Genomic DNA, 19,141 nt, shown 5'->3' with positions numbered 1-19,141 from the left:
CTTTCCAGAATCTCGGATGTGCAAATGAGCCTAGCCTTGCAGACACCAGTCAGTTTCCTGGTTAGCAGCACCCTGACTTCAAGGATCGGGTTCTGTTTCCGAGGAGCCCAGCAGCGAATAGCCACAGCCCCACCCCCAACATCTCGAATAAGGAGTCCTACACTGATAAGATCAGCTCGGCTCGGGTTTTGGATAGCTCCCTCGGCTCGGGTTCAGTGTATATTATGGGTGCCCCACCCCCAGAGAGCCTGTCACGCTGTGATAAACTGGGGCGTGAAGCCCCGTGGGGACTGCAAGCTATAGCGTTCTTCCGATATTCGAGCAAGTAGCACTTCGACCGGCATTGGATACATTACTTGCCCATGGGGCTAGCCTCACGACATATCCACTCGCTGGTCACGGTGGAGCTCGCCGAACCCTACATCCCATTTTACAGACAGAAATGAAACCCGAGCCCGACTAAGGGCCAATTACTAACACGAAAAGCCTCGCCCCAAGTATTCTGAAATACCCCGTGTGCTCATCCCCACAGCGCTCGACAATAGCTAGGGACCACTTTGCATGCCCAGGAGGAACATTCCGTCAGTCAGCTGAAGCTGAAGCCGGGAACTAGACTACTAGAATGAGTCCTCATCAACGTACAACAAGTGCAAGCGGCAGGCTCAACCACCCGGTAGGATTTCGGTCGGCGTTTTCATCTAACTGCTTCTTACGTAGTTGCGCCAAAGCATTAAATTGAAAAAGCTCTCTTCTCCAACAATATAGTTCAGTACAATCTTAGTTGCACGCCCAAGGCCTTGACCTGGGGCTGAACGGCGTTCCTTTTGAGAATCAACCACTTTTTCCAAGCTCCTTAGCCGCACTTCAATAATATCTTTCATGGGTTTATAGAGTATTTGGCTTCAGTTTTCCTTGTAATATCTCTAGGAAAGGCTACTCGCCTGATTGATTCGTACAAGGCAATAATGGCTGATAAAAAGGCGTAAAGCATCTGTCCAGGATAACGTAGAACTCAATCTCATCAGCAACTATCCATTCTTTTGTATTAGCCAGTTTCTGGTCATCGTAGTTCTAGTAGTCAAGGTCCCTTGGCTCAATCTTTCCGCCAAGCGTATCGTACTGGATGCATATCCAGAGCAAAGTCTGTCAATTCCACCCGACAAAAACAACGATTTGGCGTCAAGGTCGTGCCTTGAACACCTGACGCCTACTTGATCCTCAAAAAGCCTAGATACAAGACCAAGGTCATGCCAAACGGGATACCTCTCTCCTAGAAGCAGACCTATTGCCATAAATGCCTTTTCTCGTGGGCTAGTTGCTTTAATCACGTGGCTACGCACTTTGTATCAACGCATTTAATCTCATTAGGTCGTGCCTCGAACCGAGTTATGGCAACAGAAGCTCTCACTACAGGACCAAAGAACATAGCTCTGGATGCTGTCCCGAGAGAGGCAATCTGGATACCAAAACAAGGCAAAGCATTACATAATTAAACCCATCCTTGCTGGCTCTGACATCAGGCGTCGGTCCTGTCTTCCGGCATTAATCTAGAACAGAAGACCTTACTGATCAATTTTCGCCTGAGGGGAAGAAATCCCGTTGTTCCCGGTGGATTGTTCATCTAGGCGTCTCAATCTATGTCGGGAGCTTCTGCCGAAGCCGAAGAATGCGACAAGTGCCAATTGCGAGCCATGTTGTTGACCCCGGAGGCTGTGTGATACATATATGTGATATCCTGACAAGGAATTGACAGTTGCATCAATCTACTCTCCTATCAATTCATAGAACATTTGTCTTATAGTTCTCTCTCTGCGGGAAATATCTCTCTAACCTCTCATATCGAATCACTAATTACCCCTTGTCCTATTCTAGCGGACAGATACCGAGAGCCCTCCGAACAACCCCTATTGCCTCGCCTCCATAGTATCCACCTAGCATAGTTCATTGGACGTCGAGCCAGCCCACCAAAACCTACTATAATTCAATTTGCCTCGTTTCGCCTACGAATCCTACACAATGCACCCTACCATTATTCTCCAAAACGCTGCTCGGGCTCCTCGTATCCGAGCTCTTGGCCAGCATTTTGTCACCCGTATGGACTTCCCACTGACATAACATCGGTTAAGGCTAATTGTAAACTTCTGCACAGGCTCGGCTGGCCAACCCTCTCGGCTTCCCTCCATGTCCTCCACAAGGAGCTCATATGACTCTTTCGCCGCCTACCGCTCTAGGGCCTATGAGCATGGCCCGCTTCACCAGGCATCTCTCGTGCGCGCCTTAGCTAATTCACGCTCTGCTGCCTCTGAGAAGTCCCTCAACTCCAGGGGCGGATGCATCGACCATGGCGATCTCTCCTCACAGACTCACCACCTTCCATGGACAGAAGCAGAAATTGACGCTATAGAATCTGGCGGTGCTAGCCTCCTCTCCTAAACTATTTCATTTTGGATACAGAGGAGCCCCCAGTGTTGATCCCAAGACAGTTGAGTTTGATTTGGACTCTTTAAGTCTTTGGTTACCTCATTCATCTCGGCCCTAGGTCTAGGAGTCAGGCTCCGCTTTTTCAAGGCCTACTATACTATACAACACCTTCGGCATGAAGGGCGAATAACTCCTGGGGATTTGGTGCTCTTATTCTTTCTTTTGCTATCGGAGGTCTGGTATTTTTCTTGTTTATTTGCACAGCTGGGCGTTGGCGGTTCATGAGTCGTTCTCTTAGCATTGTTACCTTTTTGTTTAGGCGGTGTATTAATCAACAATCTATGTTAGTGCTCAGAATTGGAATACACAACCTCACTCACCCTGATTCGTGAAACTGAAGTCTAGAACTATGCATAAACCTATGGAATCTGAATGTGTGTAATATGGAGTATCGTGATATTGAATGCTCAACTAGGACCCTCATTGCCATTCTTCATCGCTCTTCCTTTCCTTCTCTAGCAACACTTCTTCACGAATAAGAACATTCTCCGTCTAAGCTCCTTAGTACGTCATTGTGTCACTGCAGCTCAGTGCATCTAAATATATCAGTGGTAATGTACATCATGCTGCGTTTGGTTGTATCGAAAAGACACTACCTCATCCAGGGAATGGGCTTGATCTTCACCATTTATCATTGAATGATATATACATCACTCCGGAGTGATATTCACCTTGGTCCTGGATCACACTATAAGTATTCGCTCTTGATGTTTGCCCTTCCGTAAAGCCTCATACCCCTCAAGCTTTCAACATTTCCATATTTCAGATTCTAGTCTCCTCTTTATCCCGATCCAACAAACATCCATTTAAAATGAAGCTCCTCTACTTCTTTACCTTCATCCTTTCCTCCGCTCTCTTCGTCTCTAGTCTCCCAGTTGAGGGCGATAACCAACACACTGCAGCGGAGAAAGATAATACGATTTCCCCTGGAGAAGCCAACAAAGATGCCACACCCTCTGCAAACCCAAACAACGGATTCGGATACTACTATTGCCCTCCTCGAGGCTGCCGTGCCAACTAACCGAAACAAGAGGTTTCGCTGCTAGTACGGCCGTCCTGAGGTGGGATATTCTGAAGACATTGAGACGTAGTGGAGCTCTGACAATTGCCAGTGGTAGCTTGAATGGCATTGAAACGTAACGAGGAGAGCTAGGCATTCTCATAGAGCCATCAGTGGTTTTACCTACGTTATGAATCTCCAGATGGATGTTATGAAGTGTGGAACATTGTTTCGTGTGAGGGAAATCGCGGGATCTCGGCTTTTAGTTTTTTTGTTGTCGTTTACTTCTTCTGATCATCTTAGATATTATGCCTAATAAAGTCTATGTATTTCTGTCATAATTAAGAGAGATCTGTTGCTAGTAGCATCTACTAGCCACTATACGTAGACTTTTACTTACAATGATATGCTTACACTAGTTGTACAGGTACCCTTACTACGTACACAATTTACAGTATCTAGTCCGATCGAAGAAGTAAAAAAGCACTTGATTCTTTTCTCGTACAAATGATCCTCCACAGGCCCCTCACGATAAAATAGCAAAATATGGATCAATCAGCCACCAACTGCTACTGGCCATACGTAACAGATCCTGGCTCCTTATAGGTTGTGTTCATTACCAGTAATCGGCAAATGTCAAGGTAACAATAATCTCGTACTCACTGTTGTGGCAAGGCAACAAGAGGTATACTTCTTACCTATTTGCCCGACTGGGCATGAATAAGTTGCGAATACTTACAATCCATGGGCTGAAAAGTAGTCATCGCTCTTGCCAACAAGTCAAATTGCGTAGCATGAATTGTCCTAATAAGCTAATAGAGGCGTGGTGATGCGTGGTGATAATTCATGGATAGAAGCCATATTATAGAAGGGGTTCTTGCAATAGTATAGTCCATTTTTCTACCTTCACCCAGCAGTACCGGTGATATGCTATGCAAGGCTGCCCAAAGATCATAAATTCCCGCCTTGTCGGCGTTTACAATCTCTTAGTAGGAGTAGTAACATAACATTGAGTGGTTCATATGCCGAACTGGTACTCTGCATATGATATCTCCCACGGCTGCCGTGGAATCCAGAGGCCAAATAGCTGCCCAGAGACTAGTTTATGCTTACGATAACTCGAAAAAACATGAAAGGTGGATAGTGTTGTGGCAAATCCAGTGGTTGCCCTGCTTTGTCGATCGCTGCCACAAGCTATGCTGCCGCCCAATAACGGGTTGTTCGATGCCGTGGTATACAGCCCTAACTTTGTCAGGATACTGTTTACTCAGTAACCACCAAATAGTCTTCCAGAAAGGTTCATAGTTAATAGTTACTCATTTTTTAATATTTTTACCTTTCGTTGATAGGATTTAATCAAGTTATTGAGGGGTTATTTCGGTGCCCCGCCAGGTTGTGGCTCGCATCCCACTTTCGGACCGATATGTACGGCTGCATGCAGCTGCAACTAGCCATTGGGGCCACTGCATCAATGCCTAATACATATCACCCTCTATTGGATCCTGATCCTCGCTCATACCTTGTTTGGGGCACATATCATGTTCCAGCAGGATGTGACGTTTCTGACGATTCCATGGCTACAAAACTTGCCGGTATCCTATTTTAAGATGTTAACGCAGATGCGAGATAGAGATAGGATTTAGGAGAGCTCAGCTACTTCGGCGTGTGACAATACATCCTCATTCCTACACCGGTTTATGAAGCTACACTCAAAAACCTGTTCAGCTTAGAAGTGACATATCCACAATGTCATCCAAACGAGCCCTCCTAATCGCCAGTACCTACGGCGGGCTAAATGGAACCTTGAACGACGTTAAGACCATGGAGGGTCTTCTCACCAAACGAGACTTCGAGATAATCCCCTGCTACAACGAAAATGCCACTCGCGCTGGTATCCTAGAGGCCTGGAATAACTTGATCGAGAGCACCTCTCCCGGCGACGCCGTGGTAATCTACTACTCGGGACACGGAGCCCTAGTCCACGACGAGAAGCGAAAGGAGAAAAACAAATCATGGCAGTTCCAGTTCCTTGTCCCAGTTGACTACGACGAATCAACTGAAGGGGACTTCCGGGGGATTCTCGATGTGGAGATATCATACCTGCTCCGTGATACGACAGACAAAACACGGAACGTTACGATTGTTATCGATTGCTGTCACTCTGGTAGGATGTTCCGGGATCCGGCTGAGGAACCTGTTAAGCATAAAAGTCTTTCAAAAGTACAGTTCCACGATTTGAATTTATACTTGAAGCAGCTTCGGGAGAAGGGATATTTCCATGGCGAAGTGTTTCAATTGGGGAACCCGTATGCGGTTCGGATCGCTGCCGCGGCCACTGCGGAAAGTGCTTGTGAGCATATCAATGCCCGCGGGCAATGGTCTGGGGCCTTGACTGATGCGTTGGCTAAGGCTATGGGGGAGACGGATGGCATTGATGTGTCGTGGAGGACTACGCTTGTCAGGGTCTGTCAACTGGTTAATACCAGGCACCAGTGGCAACATCCCCAAGTTGAGGGACCAGACACCCGGGCGCACTTCTCTTTGCAGCATGTTAAGTCAGGGGCGCTGTATGTCAAAGTAGAGAACGGTAAGGCCATGATTGATGCAGGGAGCGTGGTTGGGGTGCGCAAGGGGAACGTTTACACTGTCGTTCCCTTCAACCCGGATGAGGCAGACGACGGGGAGCCAGTCGTGGAAGCCACCGTTACTGCTGTGGCTGCATTCAAATCCAAAGCTGCGCTAACACATATGCCATCATGGAGGAGTATAAACCACGAGGGTGCGTTAGCCTTCTTGAAACGTGATGTTGTTGACAAGTTACCTGTGTCTCTTCCTCAGGCTCTGGATGGTCTCCAAGCAGGAGTGGAAGAATCCAGATACCTCAAGCCTTCTAGTCCAGATGACAAGCAGGCACCATTGGCGGAGTTTCGTCATGAGGCGGGCTCTATTGTGCTAGTCGATCATCAAGGAGTCCGAATCAGAACACGCCCGATTGACAGCACCGAGGAGGGTACCTCTCAAGCATTCAGTGACATTATCGCCGATGCAGAGCGGCTAGCCCGCGCAAAGCGTGTTCGGGAATTATGCTGCGAAAGAAGACAGGATCTTCTAGCACACAACTTACAGGTAACAGTTGGGACCGTGGAAAATGGCGAACCGAAAGTCAATTTCCAGATGGCAGGGAACGATCGCATTGCCGAAGGAGAGTCCGTCTATATCCGTCTCGAGAACGCTGGCAGTACTGCCCTATACGTCTCCGTGCTGAATATCAATGTTGTCGGCACTGTTTCATCATTAACCGGAGCATGGCCCTTGGGTATTGAGCTCCCTGGTGGGCTTGATATAACGCTTGGAAGTAATTCCTTTGATGAGCTAGTAGGCTCCAAGCTCTCTTGGCCGACCGGGGTCGCAACCGACCTTCCTGTGGAGGAGAGGTTTGTTATCCTTGTCTCGAACCGCCCAGTCAGTCTGAATTATTTGGCGGAATCGGTAAACCTCGACGTAGATATTCTGCGCGATGCCGCCGAGTTTGTCAAAACTGCCGCACATCTCTACGATGTCGTCCACGTTCCGTTCAAACTTTACGCCAAGGGTACCGATTTGGACGATGTTCCTGATCTAGACGATGATTCCTCTAGTGAAACTGTATTTTACGATGCCCTGGACGAACTACCGGACCAGTGCATCCTAGCCGCGAATCTACCAGAGCCAGAGACGGTGGCCGAATGGGCAGATGCTCTGAGCTATCCTCTAGACTCTGTACCCAAGGTAAGCCACGTCGAAGATCGTCCACACGCCGCTGCTGATCCACCCAATAGGGCATCTTCGGGGCCATCCTCCGAACCAGCAAAAATATCCCACCGTGCATTCGAGTAATCAATCAGCATACGGAGGAGATAACCGTCGTAGTGTCCAAATACCGGCCTAATCGGATGCTATCAGATGTAGGGATAAATGCTTCCGCCACAGGTGCTGGCGTTAATTTCGGCACAACGGTACTGTTTACCCAAATCAATCCTTTCAATACAACGAAGGGCTAATAGCATCACGGTAGACTTTCAACGGACCGGCGACTAAGAAGACTCTTGCTTCACAGACGGATGAATGTGGATGCTGCGTTGCTACTTTTCCTCTCTGGTCTCGAAGCGAGGGTTTCGGTGTGATTAGCATATTTAAAGGTCCGGAGAAGGTGTTGTATATCGAAAACGACCGGGTGCCCGCTGGAGCTACGGCGTACTTTGCGAATAAGCCCGACCTGCGGCTTGAGAAGTATGCCGCCGGACAGCAATGGGTATGAATTTTGTGCTTTTATGTCTTTTTCTTATATTGTGAAGACGTCAACCCCCCTCCTTTTTTGTAAGAAGATCAAAATCATTTTACACAGTTCATAAACGGAACCAACCAACAACGTGTCTAGCGACTTGTAAAGATTTATTTAAACTCACCTCCGTGAGCATATGATTTAGCATAGTAAAGCGCCTAAGATTTGAAACATATTCTTCTATTAAAATAAATATAGATCTCTCGTTGAAAAATAAAGCTAGGGTCGTTCGATAGCCATACACCCTCAACAAAAGACGAAAATGGAAATCTGGAAACATAACATTTCCCCTTAGGCTCTACCCAAGTGCGCATGCACTTGTGAAAGCCTATCCTGTTCTGATCATGAGAAAGCGTTTCTGTTTCGAGTCATGGCTGCATATCGATTATGTAGGTCCGCCAATGGGAGAGTATGCAGGGTATTCAAGATTCAGCCTTGCCTCGTCCGGCGATGTTGCCTGCGAGGGCTCCTCCAAATCTCCCAGGTCTCCACATTGGCGCCTATCGGTGCAAAGCGGTTTTGGTGCTGAATCGGAGAACCCGTTCAGAAGCCTTCCCTCTCCATGCTTTATGGGGGAAAGTCACGGTGAGGTCAACGACGAAACGCAGAAATAATTGCCAGAAGTATGAAGGAGCCCAGTAGATGCTAGAATTTAGCCATTGTATCTGATGTTCTCAAGAACTGGTCCGGGCGCTAGGAACCGTGGGTCACCACTCCCTGTGATCCACCATTTTAGTATCTATAAAGATAGCCATCTTTGTACAGTGATACTACTCTGAAGGGACTGTATGGAAATATATATTATGTAAAGTATCTTTCTTGGCTACAAGGGCTATGTATGAAAGAGGGGTGTATACACACGAACTTCTATGAGAATGGTCACTGTTTAGACATCAAATCTGTAGGGATATGATATTTGTAAGGTACAATCCTTGAGGGCTATTCGTACAGGGGCACATGATCAAATCCATCATCTGTTATCTATGATAACAGGGTCGGCGACCGGGATATTGTGATCGAATTTAAGGCATGAGAAATATCTGGCAACACTCTACAGCAACACCCTTAAACACCCTCGCGCAATCTCACGTAACATTCGAATGCGGGCTTCACAAACCAATTATTCCACGTCATCCATGCTCCTTCCGACTCAGAAAGTTCAAACTCGAACTGACGGTACAACTCAGGGATAACCTTCGACATCTCCAACATGCTTAGATTCTTCCCTATACAGGTGCGGACACCGGCGCCAAACTATGAGATCTTGTCAGCACATAGTTCATCAAGGGGTCTAATGGGGAAGACTGAACTGCTAAAAGACTCTGTTCCATAACAGATAGCTTCTCTTTGTCCGACTCAAGCCATCGCTCCGGTCGAAACGTCGTGGCGTCGCGCCCGAATATGTCTTCGTTGTAGTGAGCCACCAGGCATTGATACCTACTATTGCCTTGAAACTCTTGTAAGTATGGGCTATTTTTTTCCATATATATTAAAAAAGTATAAACTCACTCTACCTGGAAAGTACTGGCCCGCTATAGTCAATCCCTCAGGAGACACCACGCGCAGCAAGGGTCGACCAACGGCGGGATGCACTCTTAGAGCTTCCTTGATACAAGCCTGCAGATATGGCATATGCCGAGCTTGTTCAAAGGTAACCGGATTTGACAGCTTGCCTGCAGCAGCCAAAGTATCAATATCCTCCCGCAGCTTTGTCTCCGTTCCTGGATTCTTGAGCAAGCTATAGATAACCGCACTTAGAGATATAGCAGTAGTGTCAGCTCCGGCCATGATATTATTGCCCACAGTTTTCTCGATATCAAGTTGCGTGATTTTATCATCTTCTCTAAGTGTGAGCAATTTTTTCAAAAAATCAATCCCAACACTATCGCTTCCTGACCTCGAGTCAATCTGCTCCAATATATACTTCTGGATATTATGGAACGGAGTTTTCAAGTGTGCAACTCTTCCAAACCAGGATACCCATCTATGTAGTTCTGGAATAACAGCCATCCGAGAGGCGTACGCTATGGTTTCGTCAATGCTGTCCGCAATCCCGTGCTCGTCCTGGCCTTTTGCCATCATGCCGAAGGGCTCACCGAACTGGAAATATGAATCTCAGTAAAATCCAAACCGCCAGGATCAGCAAAGAAAAGATAACGCTCACCGTGATCTCTCCAATCACATCATGGGCATAAAATTGCATCCAAGTGGGGACATCAAATGCTGTCCTGTGTCGCGCGAAGTCGCGAAGCTTCGCACATAATTGCACATTACAACGATCGGCAGACCCTTCATAGGTGACCAAAAACGACATAGAGTAAAGATGAGCCACTGCCTTCCTACTCTGTGCGTGCTTCTTAATGTCGGTCTCAGAGAATAAGTTTGGATCCAATGGGTCGCCGAATGGTTCATAGAACTTTGACTTCATGAGTGTGGTTCTCCCCAGATATATCTGCTTGATGGCAGATGGGTCACTGATACTGAACGTGTTAGGTGAGATGCGAACAATGGGGCCTGTACAAGTTTCAAGTCAGATAGACTCGTCCAATATATTTCATGTGCAGTTAACCCTGATAAGCATACCGTATTTCTTGTGTAGATCTATGTTGACCTGTTCGAAATGGCCCTTGCTCACTTTCAACAACTCCCATAGTCTGGTGAACCGCGCCAGCCATGGCCCTTGGATTCGAGCAGTAGGACCCCAATATGCATAGTATACAGTGTGAGCAATATATCCTGCGACTATTAGGTATAGAAGCTGTGCTGTGTATGATTGTCCTTTGTCTTGCGTCAGGACGATGCGTTCATCATTCATCGTGGATATCTGTTCCATGATTCTAACCTTCAAAGTTCAGGTTTTCTGTACCGAAGCATTGCAGGTCAGGTAGATCGAGTAGTACTATTTAAATTAGAGCGGAGGTTCCGTCAGGCATTAGTCTTTCTAACCTTATACCGTCATTAACACGGCAGTGGCAGCATGACCGGACCAATAACCTTTCTATGCGTGGTAGGATCAACAATAACCATCTTTGATTCATTAGTCTGTCTGGTTCGTAAATGTTGTGGAATGCTCGGCGTGCAGGCAGCATGATTAGAGCCACAAGTCAGATTCAACAGATCGGGATATTGTATTCCTCAATACGAGCTTCATTCGTGGTGGCTAGTAATCCAGTCTTGCATGATTTCTTAGACGCACAGATCGGATTGGGGGAAGTGGTATCTTGTGAACATAACCTCAACCTAATTTAGATATCTCCGTAACTCTCTCTTCACATAGTAAACATGACAATGCCTCAAAAACTCAGGCAACAGTGGATAAACCCACCGAATGATAAACACAAAAATACAATAAGCCACGCATGTGACCCATGTACTCCGGAGCCCATATCTCGCTCGACACGCCTTGGGAAGCCAATGGATCGTAAAGATGCGCGCAATAGGCGGGACAAACAATAACCATAAGGGTATGTTGTGAGGATATAGAACATCCTGCGTAACATGGAGCACTGCAGAGGTAACTTCAAAATGGTGAATCTCATGGTTCCAATATTCCCAAAATTTATTAACGTTTTCTGGCCACATTTCCAGAGGCACCTGAAGGGATGTGCCAAATCGGGTTGCATCTTTGTAGAGAATCTCTTTAGATTGATCATCCAGCAATCCGAAGAATGTCTCTTGTACATTTAAGCTTGCGACGAAGAAGCAACTAGCAACCCAGAGCTGCTGCTTGGGATCCATTGCATTGTAGTTTCGTCCCCTCACTCCGCGATGGGCCTTGTTGACCATTTTGCTCACATAATCCCTCTCTTCCGGTGTTCCAATCACGCCATAAACGTAGAGTAGAGTGTAGTATACTCTGGTCATGGGATCGGATCGAAAGTAGCTGTGGTTGTGCACCCCCTGTGCTACCTGGGGATGGGAGTTCACGAGAACATTGGCGTACTGCAAAGAGATGAGACTGACAATCTCGCCGAGTATCTTTTGGCAGGATATTGGCTTTTCCATTGTTAAGCCAAAACAGGGAAGAGGTAGGTGCTTGTAGATCTGTTTGTGATGTTAGGGCAGTGGAGCGGCAAGACTCACTGCTGTTGTTCTTATATTGCAGCGTGACTGAGTTTTGAACATTCAACCGGGCGCACGTGTCACCTCACACGGACAGGATACAAAGCTATCGCAGATCATACCCCATTAGCGCGTGATTAATAATTTTCAGGCTGAGCAACAGATTAATCTATGGATATGTAAGGGTTCAGCTCAGAAAAAGCAAACCCGGAATGTGAGCTGGCATGTGGAGTAGCTGAAGTGGCAACTATTGGCTGCATGGCGCTCAATATATGCTCATTCATGCGCCTTACCTTCCTCCTAATTAGATGTTGTCATTGGACATGATCTAGGACTGTACCTATCATCCTTGCTGCTATACTCAGGCAGATTGGAAGGAGAGTTCGGGAATATCCTCTATTAACTGGGTACAATGTAACAGGCAGGGGACCATAATCCATGCTTCTTCACATTATATATAATCTGTCAGGTGCCGTAGATCGTACCTAAGTTATTGAGAGTAGATACAATCCTCCTTACTTAAGTCATTTCTTTTTGAATTGAAAATTAATCATCTAGTTATAGAGCGGTTGGATTTCCTATTAGTCTTTCTGATTCTCTCGCTACTTGGGTTGAGATAGATCTAAGCTCTATGTCCTATTCAATCAGAATGAGTGCCTCCGATTCACTGATGCCACGACTAAATTGTCTTGTAATTATATCTTTCTGGTCGTATCCACCACAATTTTCTTCTCTCGATAATAACCTTCGGTCTCTCGGTCAGCTTCATCGTCTTCTATTCACATCGACAAGGACCGCCTACCTCAGCATCGTTCTCTAGCAAACTTCTCCAGGTACTGTGGAAACTTTATCTCCCACAAATCTTCATTGGAAAAGAACCGGTACTGCTCCTCACACTTTGTCGTGAGAATCGACCAAAAGGCCTCAGGTTGGTCGAACACAATGCTCAACATGTTGCGCTTCACGCATTGCCCGATCTTTCTTCCTTGCGCAGGGTCCACATCGCAAATGTTGGTCTCTCCAAGCTGCTTAGCTTCACACTTTTCCAAAGCCGTGTTGTAAATGGAATCGAGTACTTTGGTATACTCCGAGCTCAGTTCAGGAGCGCCCATCTCCTTTGACTGCTCGTCGATGATCTGTATGCCCATTTCACGCCCTTTGCTCTGGTAGTCGGACACCTTGACTACGCATCCGGCGCTACATACTTTGGTTCTTGCGTGTTCATAGATTCTGTCCGGGTTGAGGCCACTGATAACCTCGGGGATTACCTGGACGCAGTAGGTCAAAGGAAGCTTAATGGCGGAGACTATACTTCCACCAGCGGTGAGAGCGACGAGGATAGGTATTTCGAATCGCATTGTGAAGGATTGCTGTTTGTGATGGTGGCATTCGATTTGAGGGAGAAGTGCAGCCTAGTAACACGAGATATGTGGAAGTAATTCGTAACTTCATCTATGGAAGCCTTTGTCCTGGTAGCTGGACTCATATATCCTTTCTATGCTACGTAGATGAATGTGAGCTCACAAGCGCCACCTCATGACCCTTGCATATTCATATTGAATGATTTCCTGAATTAATCAGTGTCCGCCCGACATATCATATACCCTCTAATCATCTGCATGGATCATCATGATTATTGCTCACGGTGATTAGTTTTCTGGCTCTATACCTGGATTGCAGTCCCGAGAACTAACTAGCTATTGCTATCAACCTACCTTCTGTTTGATACTAGGTTAATGATGTCTGCAGTGAACGTCCTATCTCCCGCCTTCAACGTACTCTGGCCTAATCCTTGTATTAAGTAACTTTAACACTGAGTGGAAGTCCAGTTACCTGGTGAAGAACAAACTATGCCACATCTTCAAAAACGTAGCTGAAACTTAGTTTAATGAGATTCCTCAGCATTTGGTGCGTCATCGTCATGCCTCCTGATTCATGTTCCAGGGCAGGCAAGCCACTCAGGAAGTCGTTCATACCGTATTATGGATAGTTTCCGCCGCTATTGACTATTCAATGTTCATATAAGGTGTATGAAAGAGCCACTGTAGCATTTGCGCAAGGTGGAGATTCCGTGCCGCCGGAGTTGGTACCAAAGGCACCGGAATTCCGAGGGTCGTGCTTGCCACGAGCGGGAGGAAATGCACTGTTTTGATCATTCACCTAGTCAATCAAAAGTTCATTGGCCTGTTATAGCCTAATTATTGGACGTCTAGCTATGCACGCACCTCACTGGTGAAGCAGAATGGTTCATTCCCATCGAAATACGCGTCACTCCGCCCAGATGACCCTCGCAGGCACTGATTCGGAGCCTCTTAACCAGCGTCTTACATCTCCTCCGAATACCTTGTAGCTATGAGAAGTTCGAGGTATTCTACTTCTCATCAGAAAGCTTGCCAGCAATGCTCAAATGCCAAAGCAAGATGTGATCGCGATCGCACAACTGGACCTTGTGGTAGGTGTCGGCAACGGGGTCTGCCATGCGTTTACCCACACACAACAACAACTCCTGGTAGTCCTGCTAGGCAGAGCTTTGTTGTTGGCGAAGGGCGACTACACAGTCCATCTTCGTTATCCGATGCTTCGTTTCCGAGCTCTGAGGGCGAGCTGCTGGTGGCAGGCACCAGTGACAGTGCTAGTGCTACCGTAACCGACCGTTTAATTCATAGTCATGGCCATTCTTCTAATATTCAGAGAGCTGCACGCGAAATCCAGACTGTCACGCAATGTATACCCGAGCTTGTTCCCGACAGCAAAGCTCATCGCTTCGAACGACACTCTTATGATAGACACGGCAGACAGCATGTCAACCGAGTTGGTTTCGATGCAGGCCTGATCAATACCCCGTGCGCGAATCAACCGATACCACCGTATTCAGTGGGAGATGGGCTCCCTGCCATATCTGACGATCCTGAAAATCTCGACTTTTCGGACCTTGAATTAGTCTGTCCCATCAACCCGGATGAAATCAGTAACCGCTGGTTGAATGCATATATGCCTATTCCTGGACAGACAGTGAAGGAGTATCCAGCTGGGATTGCGGCCTTTATCTTCCGGGTATTGAAGTCCTACACAGATGCCGCGGTACAGGGCCGCGGGATCCTGCCATTCATTCATTCTAAGCAAGTCATGGCCCAAACTACAGCATCACCGCTTGGTACATGCTTGAGCTTGGTTCGAATATGTGCAAATCCACTCCCAGGGAGTGAGGATACTACCGCTAGTGCTCTGCAGCGAGAAATGTCTAGCTTGTACGAATCACGCGACAGATATAATGACGAGTTCCTGTTTGCCGCATTTCAGGCTTATTTGATATACACGATGGTCCTATTTTTCCGACTCAGCCAATCTCGCAGTGACTTCTTTCGCAGAGCTATGACAAACCTCCAAGAGCTTGCTTGCTTTTCATCACGCCGCGGACTTGTGTGTGCAGCCGATCTGTGACGAGTCCGTCCGAGGTGGGAAGAATAGATCGTAGCGGGAGCCAAGAGAGGTTGTCGTAGACTTGTATTCACGGAGTATATAAAGCTACTGTTGCTGGGATTTTTGCCCTAACAGAGTTGAGATTCTCAACTCCGAGGCGTCTATTCGGAATTCCGATCTCAGATTCGGTGGTAGGAATGAACACCATTTGCCATGATTCATATTATATAACAACGTCCTCTAACTACCACCTTAACTTCATATACCCATAGCTTAAACAATCCAAATTATTACTGACAGATCACCATCACCAACTATGAAAGACACCACGCCTACTCAGGGTACGGCAGACCAATTGCAGACTAATGCTGCGACAACGTCACCGCCGGTTCCGGATGCACCTTACAGCATCTTCGATAAACGACAAAAATGGTTAATCATTGCGATTGTTTCCACTGCTGCGACCTGTAAGTTTGAGAATCACTCTGTCACAAAAAAAATATGCCGGCTAACATCTACAACAGTCTCAGGTTTCGCGTCAAATATCTACTTCCCAGCTCTACCAACCATTGCAGATGATCTCGGTGTTTCGCTCGAACTTGTTAACTTGACAGTTACTTCATACCTTATCTTCCAGGGGCTAGCACCGAGTCTGTGGGGTCCAGTGTCAGATGTAAAGGGGCGTCGAATCGCCTACATCTGTACATTCATTGTATTTCTGGGCGCGTGCATTGGTTTGGCGCTGAGTAAGAATTATGCTACAGTTATTGTTCTGCGATGCCTTCAGAGCACAGGTAGCGCCAGTACGATTGCCATTGGCTCCGGTGTGATTGGCGATATCACTACACGCGCCGAGCGCGGTGGTTTCATTGGAATCTTTCAAGCAGGGCTACTCGTTCCTGTTGCTGTAGGACCAGTGATTGGAGGCGCCCTAGCTGGATCATTAGGATGGCATTCAGTCTTTTGGTTCCTCACCATCTACTGCAGCGTTTTCTTGGTCCTGCTCATTGCTCTCTTACCCGAAACCCTCCGATCAGTTGTTGCCAACGGAAGCACAACGCCATCGAACCCATTGACCAGATATCCGTTGAACATCTACCAAAGAACGACCAAAGCACAATGGAAATTAGAAGACGACTCAGATGCCTCTCGCCCAGCAGCAAGGAAACGCATCGATCTCACTGGTCCCCTCCGAATGCTCATAACCAAGCACGCAGCTCCCATCATCCTCTTCCTGGCCGTCTACTACGCCGTCTGGCAAATGAGCATCACCGCGATGTCCTCGCTTTTCAAAGACCGCTACGGTCTCGGTGAAACCCAAATCGGCCTCGCCTTCATAGCCAACGGCGTAGGCTCCATGATCGGAACCCTAGTGGCAGGCAAAATCCTAAACATGGACTACCAACGAGTCAAGGAAAACTACGAAACTTCGCTTCACGCTGAGGCTGCGAATGATGGATCTGACAGTGAAGATGACTTCCCGATTGAAAAGGCTCGTCTTCGACTCGTTCCTGTGTTCTCAATCTTACAATGCCTCTCGATTATTCTCTTCGGTTGGACAATTCAGTATCCCGATCGTGTCCATATCGCTGTTCCTATCGTTTCTACTTTTATCACGGGCTGGACGGCTGTCTCTACCCAGTCTGTTATTATGACTTATCTAGTCGATATCTTTCCTGATAGAAGTGCGGCGGCGAGTGCCAGTCTTAACCTCGCGAGATGTCTGTTTGCTGCTGGTGGTACCAGTTTCATCATGCCCATGGTCAATGGTGTTGGTGTTGGGGTGGCGTTTACGATATGTGTCGCTGTATAACTTGTGGCCTTGATTGGGCCTTTGATTCAGTGGAGGTTTGCTGGTAAATGGAGGAAACAGGCGCAGGATTGGACTGCCGATGCATAAACTGCTGATAAACTTCATTTCGGTGTACAGGTCGAGGTTGCTCGAAAACTGAATTGATGATATAGTGCGCTATATCGCATGTACTCTCGACTCTCTTGTAGTTAGATCAGGGCAAGGTGGAAAATTAGATATTATACCCTTACAATAATGTATAATAGACATTACTACAATGTTACTAGTCTCTTTTCGCGTCGTGTAGCTGCTATACTCACTCTCTTTACGGACACATGGGAAGGAACGGATGGTACATGGAACAGGTGAAATGAACAAGATCCACCAAGACTATCAGGACTGTACATGAACAAGCGCATATAAACTTGTTCGGGGTTAGAAGAGCTTTTGGCGAAAATCGACCTCGTAGCGCCATCATGTGGTGGACATGGTGATTATGCCACAACTTCCAGGCCAGTGCCTAGAGCACCTGTTAAGATGTGTGCCGTATGTATATTGGCCCTTTCACTCTGATTATGTACGTCCACAGGGAGAGTGAATTATAGCTATCACAGGTCTGTCGGCGTTTTCAGCTCACACCATTATAGGAATTGCCAAATCCCCTCCTCTCCTGCAATGGCAAAGGAGCATCCCTCGGGCAAACGACCCGAGATGCTAAATCTATGTTAGTTAATCTCCCATTTAATTCTTCCCTCCTATGCTAGACACTCAATGCGTATGAAGTGTTACGTCCCGAAAACATAACGGCTCAAACATGGGTGTTGTGGACTAAGATCGCTGTGCTCTGCCAATAACATCCCAACAATTTGCTAGCGCTGTTCACATATGAAACACTTTCTGCATGAAAGACTTCTTTCTGGCTAGTCTAATCATCGACGAAAGATAGGCCGTATGGGGTAGCGGTCTACAGAGTAGAAGACGTCAGCCTTCGAATAGATCTGATGCTACGGCACTTGACTAGCCGTGATCTAGGGCATAAGTTCGGTGGTAGTCGTCATGTTAATCCTTAACTCTATCTTTCGGGAATTCTACTCTACATCAAGTATACATGTACTATTCTACGTACCTCTAGTAGTTATCTTTCCCGCGTCAATTGACATATCAAGTACAGTCTACTTACCAACTTGTGTCGAACTCCTCACTGCGTTTACTCCGGCGTGGGCTGAGTACAATGCCCCAAAAGCCTGCAGTCTCATAACTAAAACAAAGTGGACCTTCTTTAATTAAAACAAGCTCTCCTGACTCGAGTCTCCCGGGAGACCTTCGGGATTTCACCCAATTCTAGAACGACCGATGCGATCCACTTTCGTGAAACGGATCACCTCGTAGTTTCACGATGACTTAGTTTAATAGACAGGACTTCGCGACAGCAATACAAACATTCTATTAACCCCAGATATAAAAGTGCTACACCCATTCTTATGATTTTCCTGCCCAGTAGCCCACTCTGACAACAAACCACCAAGATGGTCTCTGCTAAATCCCTGGTCACTCTTGTCTTCGGCGCCACTTTGGCGGCCGCCACCCTCTCCCCGGCCTCATCGAACACTAAGGGCAAGTGCCCTGGCACACTCAACTGCGACCGTACGTAGCTTTCTCATGCGAGGCTATTGTAATACTCACACAAGTAAACAGCCGCCAAGACGTCCACTGCCATACAGGCTGCTGAGTGCTCTCACAACACGAGAACTTCTGGTACGTTCCTTCTTCGGCTTTTCTAATTATCTCCCTACCTGAATCCATGTTAAAGGAAACAAAAGGGACACAAACCTTCGCCGTGTTCACCACCGACCACCAATACGATTCCTCTCACGGTGCTCCTTATGGAACATGCAAGGCCTACACGTGCACTGCGCCCACGGACGCAGAGATGACGGAATCCAATGAGGATTGCTGGACTTTCTTCTGGAAGTAAGTTATCATCTTCTCTATGAATATAGATATATACGCTTGTTGGGAGGCATCGGATACTGATAAGTGTTGTCGTACAGTGACAACGGAGAGT

The 19,141-nt window shown here is 47.0% G+C and overlaps 5 protein-coding genes across 5 annotated transcripts; 3 read left to right on the top strand and 2 right to left on the bottom strand.

Annotated features, from left to right (window-relative positions):
• Positions 1-2,016: 2,016 nt before the first annotated feature.
• On the top strand, positions 2,017-2,433 carry AO090020000272 (alpha-ketoglutarate dehydrogenase subunit KGD4; the record flags this gene model as incomplete). The annotated part of the gene is made up of 2 exons (XM_001824565.1): positions 2,017-2,092; positions 2,150-2,433. The coding sequence occupies 2 exons, from the start codon at positions 2,017-2,019 to the stop codon at positions 2,431-2,433; spliced, it is 360 nt and encodes a 119-aa protein (XP_001824617.1).
• A 2,794-nt stretch (positions 2,434-5,227) lies between these two features.
• On the top strand, positions 5,228-7,898 carry AO090020000274 (uncharacterized protein; the record flags this gene model as incomplete). Its single annotated transcript, XM_023238076.1, has 4 exons — positions 5,228-7,249; positions 7,300-7,476; positions 7,536-7,772; positions 7,866-7,898. The coding sequence occupies 4 exons, from the start codon at positions 5,228-5,230 to the stop codon at positions 7,896-7,898; spliced, it is 2,469 nt and encodes an 822-aa protein (XP_023092775.1).
• Positions 7,899-8,867: 969 nt separating this feature from the next.
• Positions 8,868-10,617, bottom strand: AO090020000275 (cytochrome P450; the record flags this gene model as incomplete). The annotated part of the gene is made up of 5 exons (XM_023238075.1): positions 8,868-9,056; positions 9,113-9,256; positions 9,312-9,902; positions 9,967-10,316; positions 10,386-10,617. The coding sequence occupies 5 exons, from the start codon at positions 10,615-10,617 to the stop codon at positions 8,868-8,870; spliced, it is 1,506 nt and encodes a 501-aa protein (XP_023092776.1).
• A 2,050-nt stretch (positions 10,618-12,667) lies between these two features.
• AO090020000276 (uncharacterized protein) lies at positions 12,668-13,222 on the bottom strand (the record flags this gene model as incomplete). The annotated part of the gene is made up of 1 exon (XM_023238074.1): positions 12,668-13,222. One exon carries the CDS (start codon positions 13,220-13,222, stop codon positions 12,668-12,670), a length of 555 nt encoding a protein of 184 aa, XP_023092777.1.
• Positions 13,223-15,600: 2,378 nt separating this feature from the next.
• On the top strand, positions 15,601-18,728 carry AO090020000277 (putative MFS multidrug transporter; the record flags this gene model as incomplete). The annotated part of the gene is made up of 3 exons (XM_023238073.1): positions 15,601-15,751; positions 15,809-17,091; positions 18,603-18,728. The coding sequence occupies 3 exons, from the start codon at positions 15,601-15,603 to the stop codon at positions 18,726-18,728; spliced, it is 1,560 nt and encodes a 519-aa protein (XP_023092778.1).
• Positions 18,729-19,141: the final 413 nt, after the last annotated feature.

Source organism: Aspergillus oryzae, chromosome 6, assembly GCF_000184455.2.
Source record: "Aspergillus oryzae RIB40 DNA, chromosome 6".
NCBI classification, from domain to species: Eukaryota; Fungi; Ascomycota; class Eurotiomycetes; order Eurotiales; family Aspergillaceae; genus Aspergillus; species Aspergillus oryzae.
This window is presented reverse-complemented; position numbering and strand designations above follow the sequence as displayed.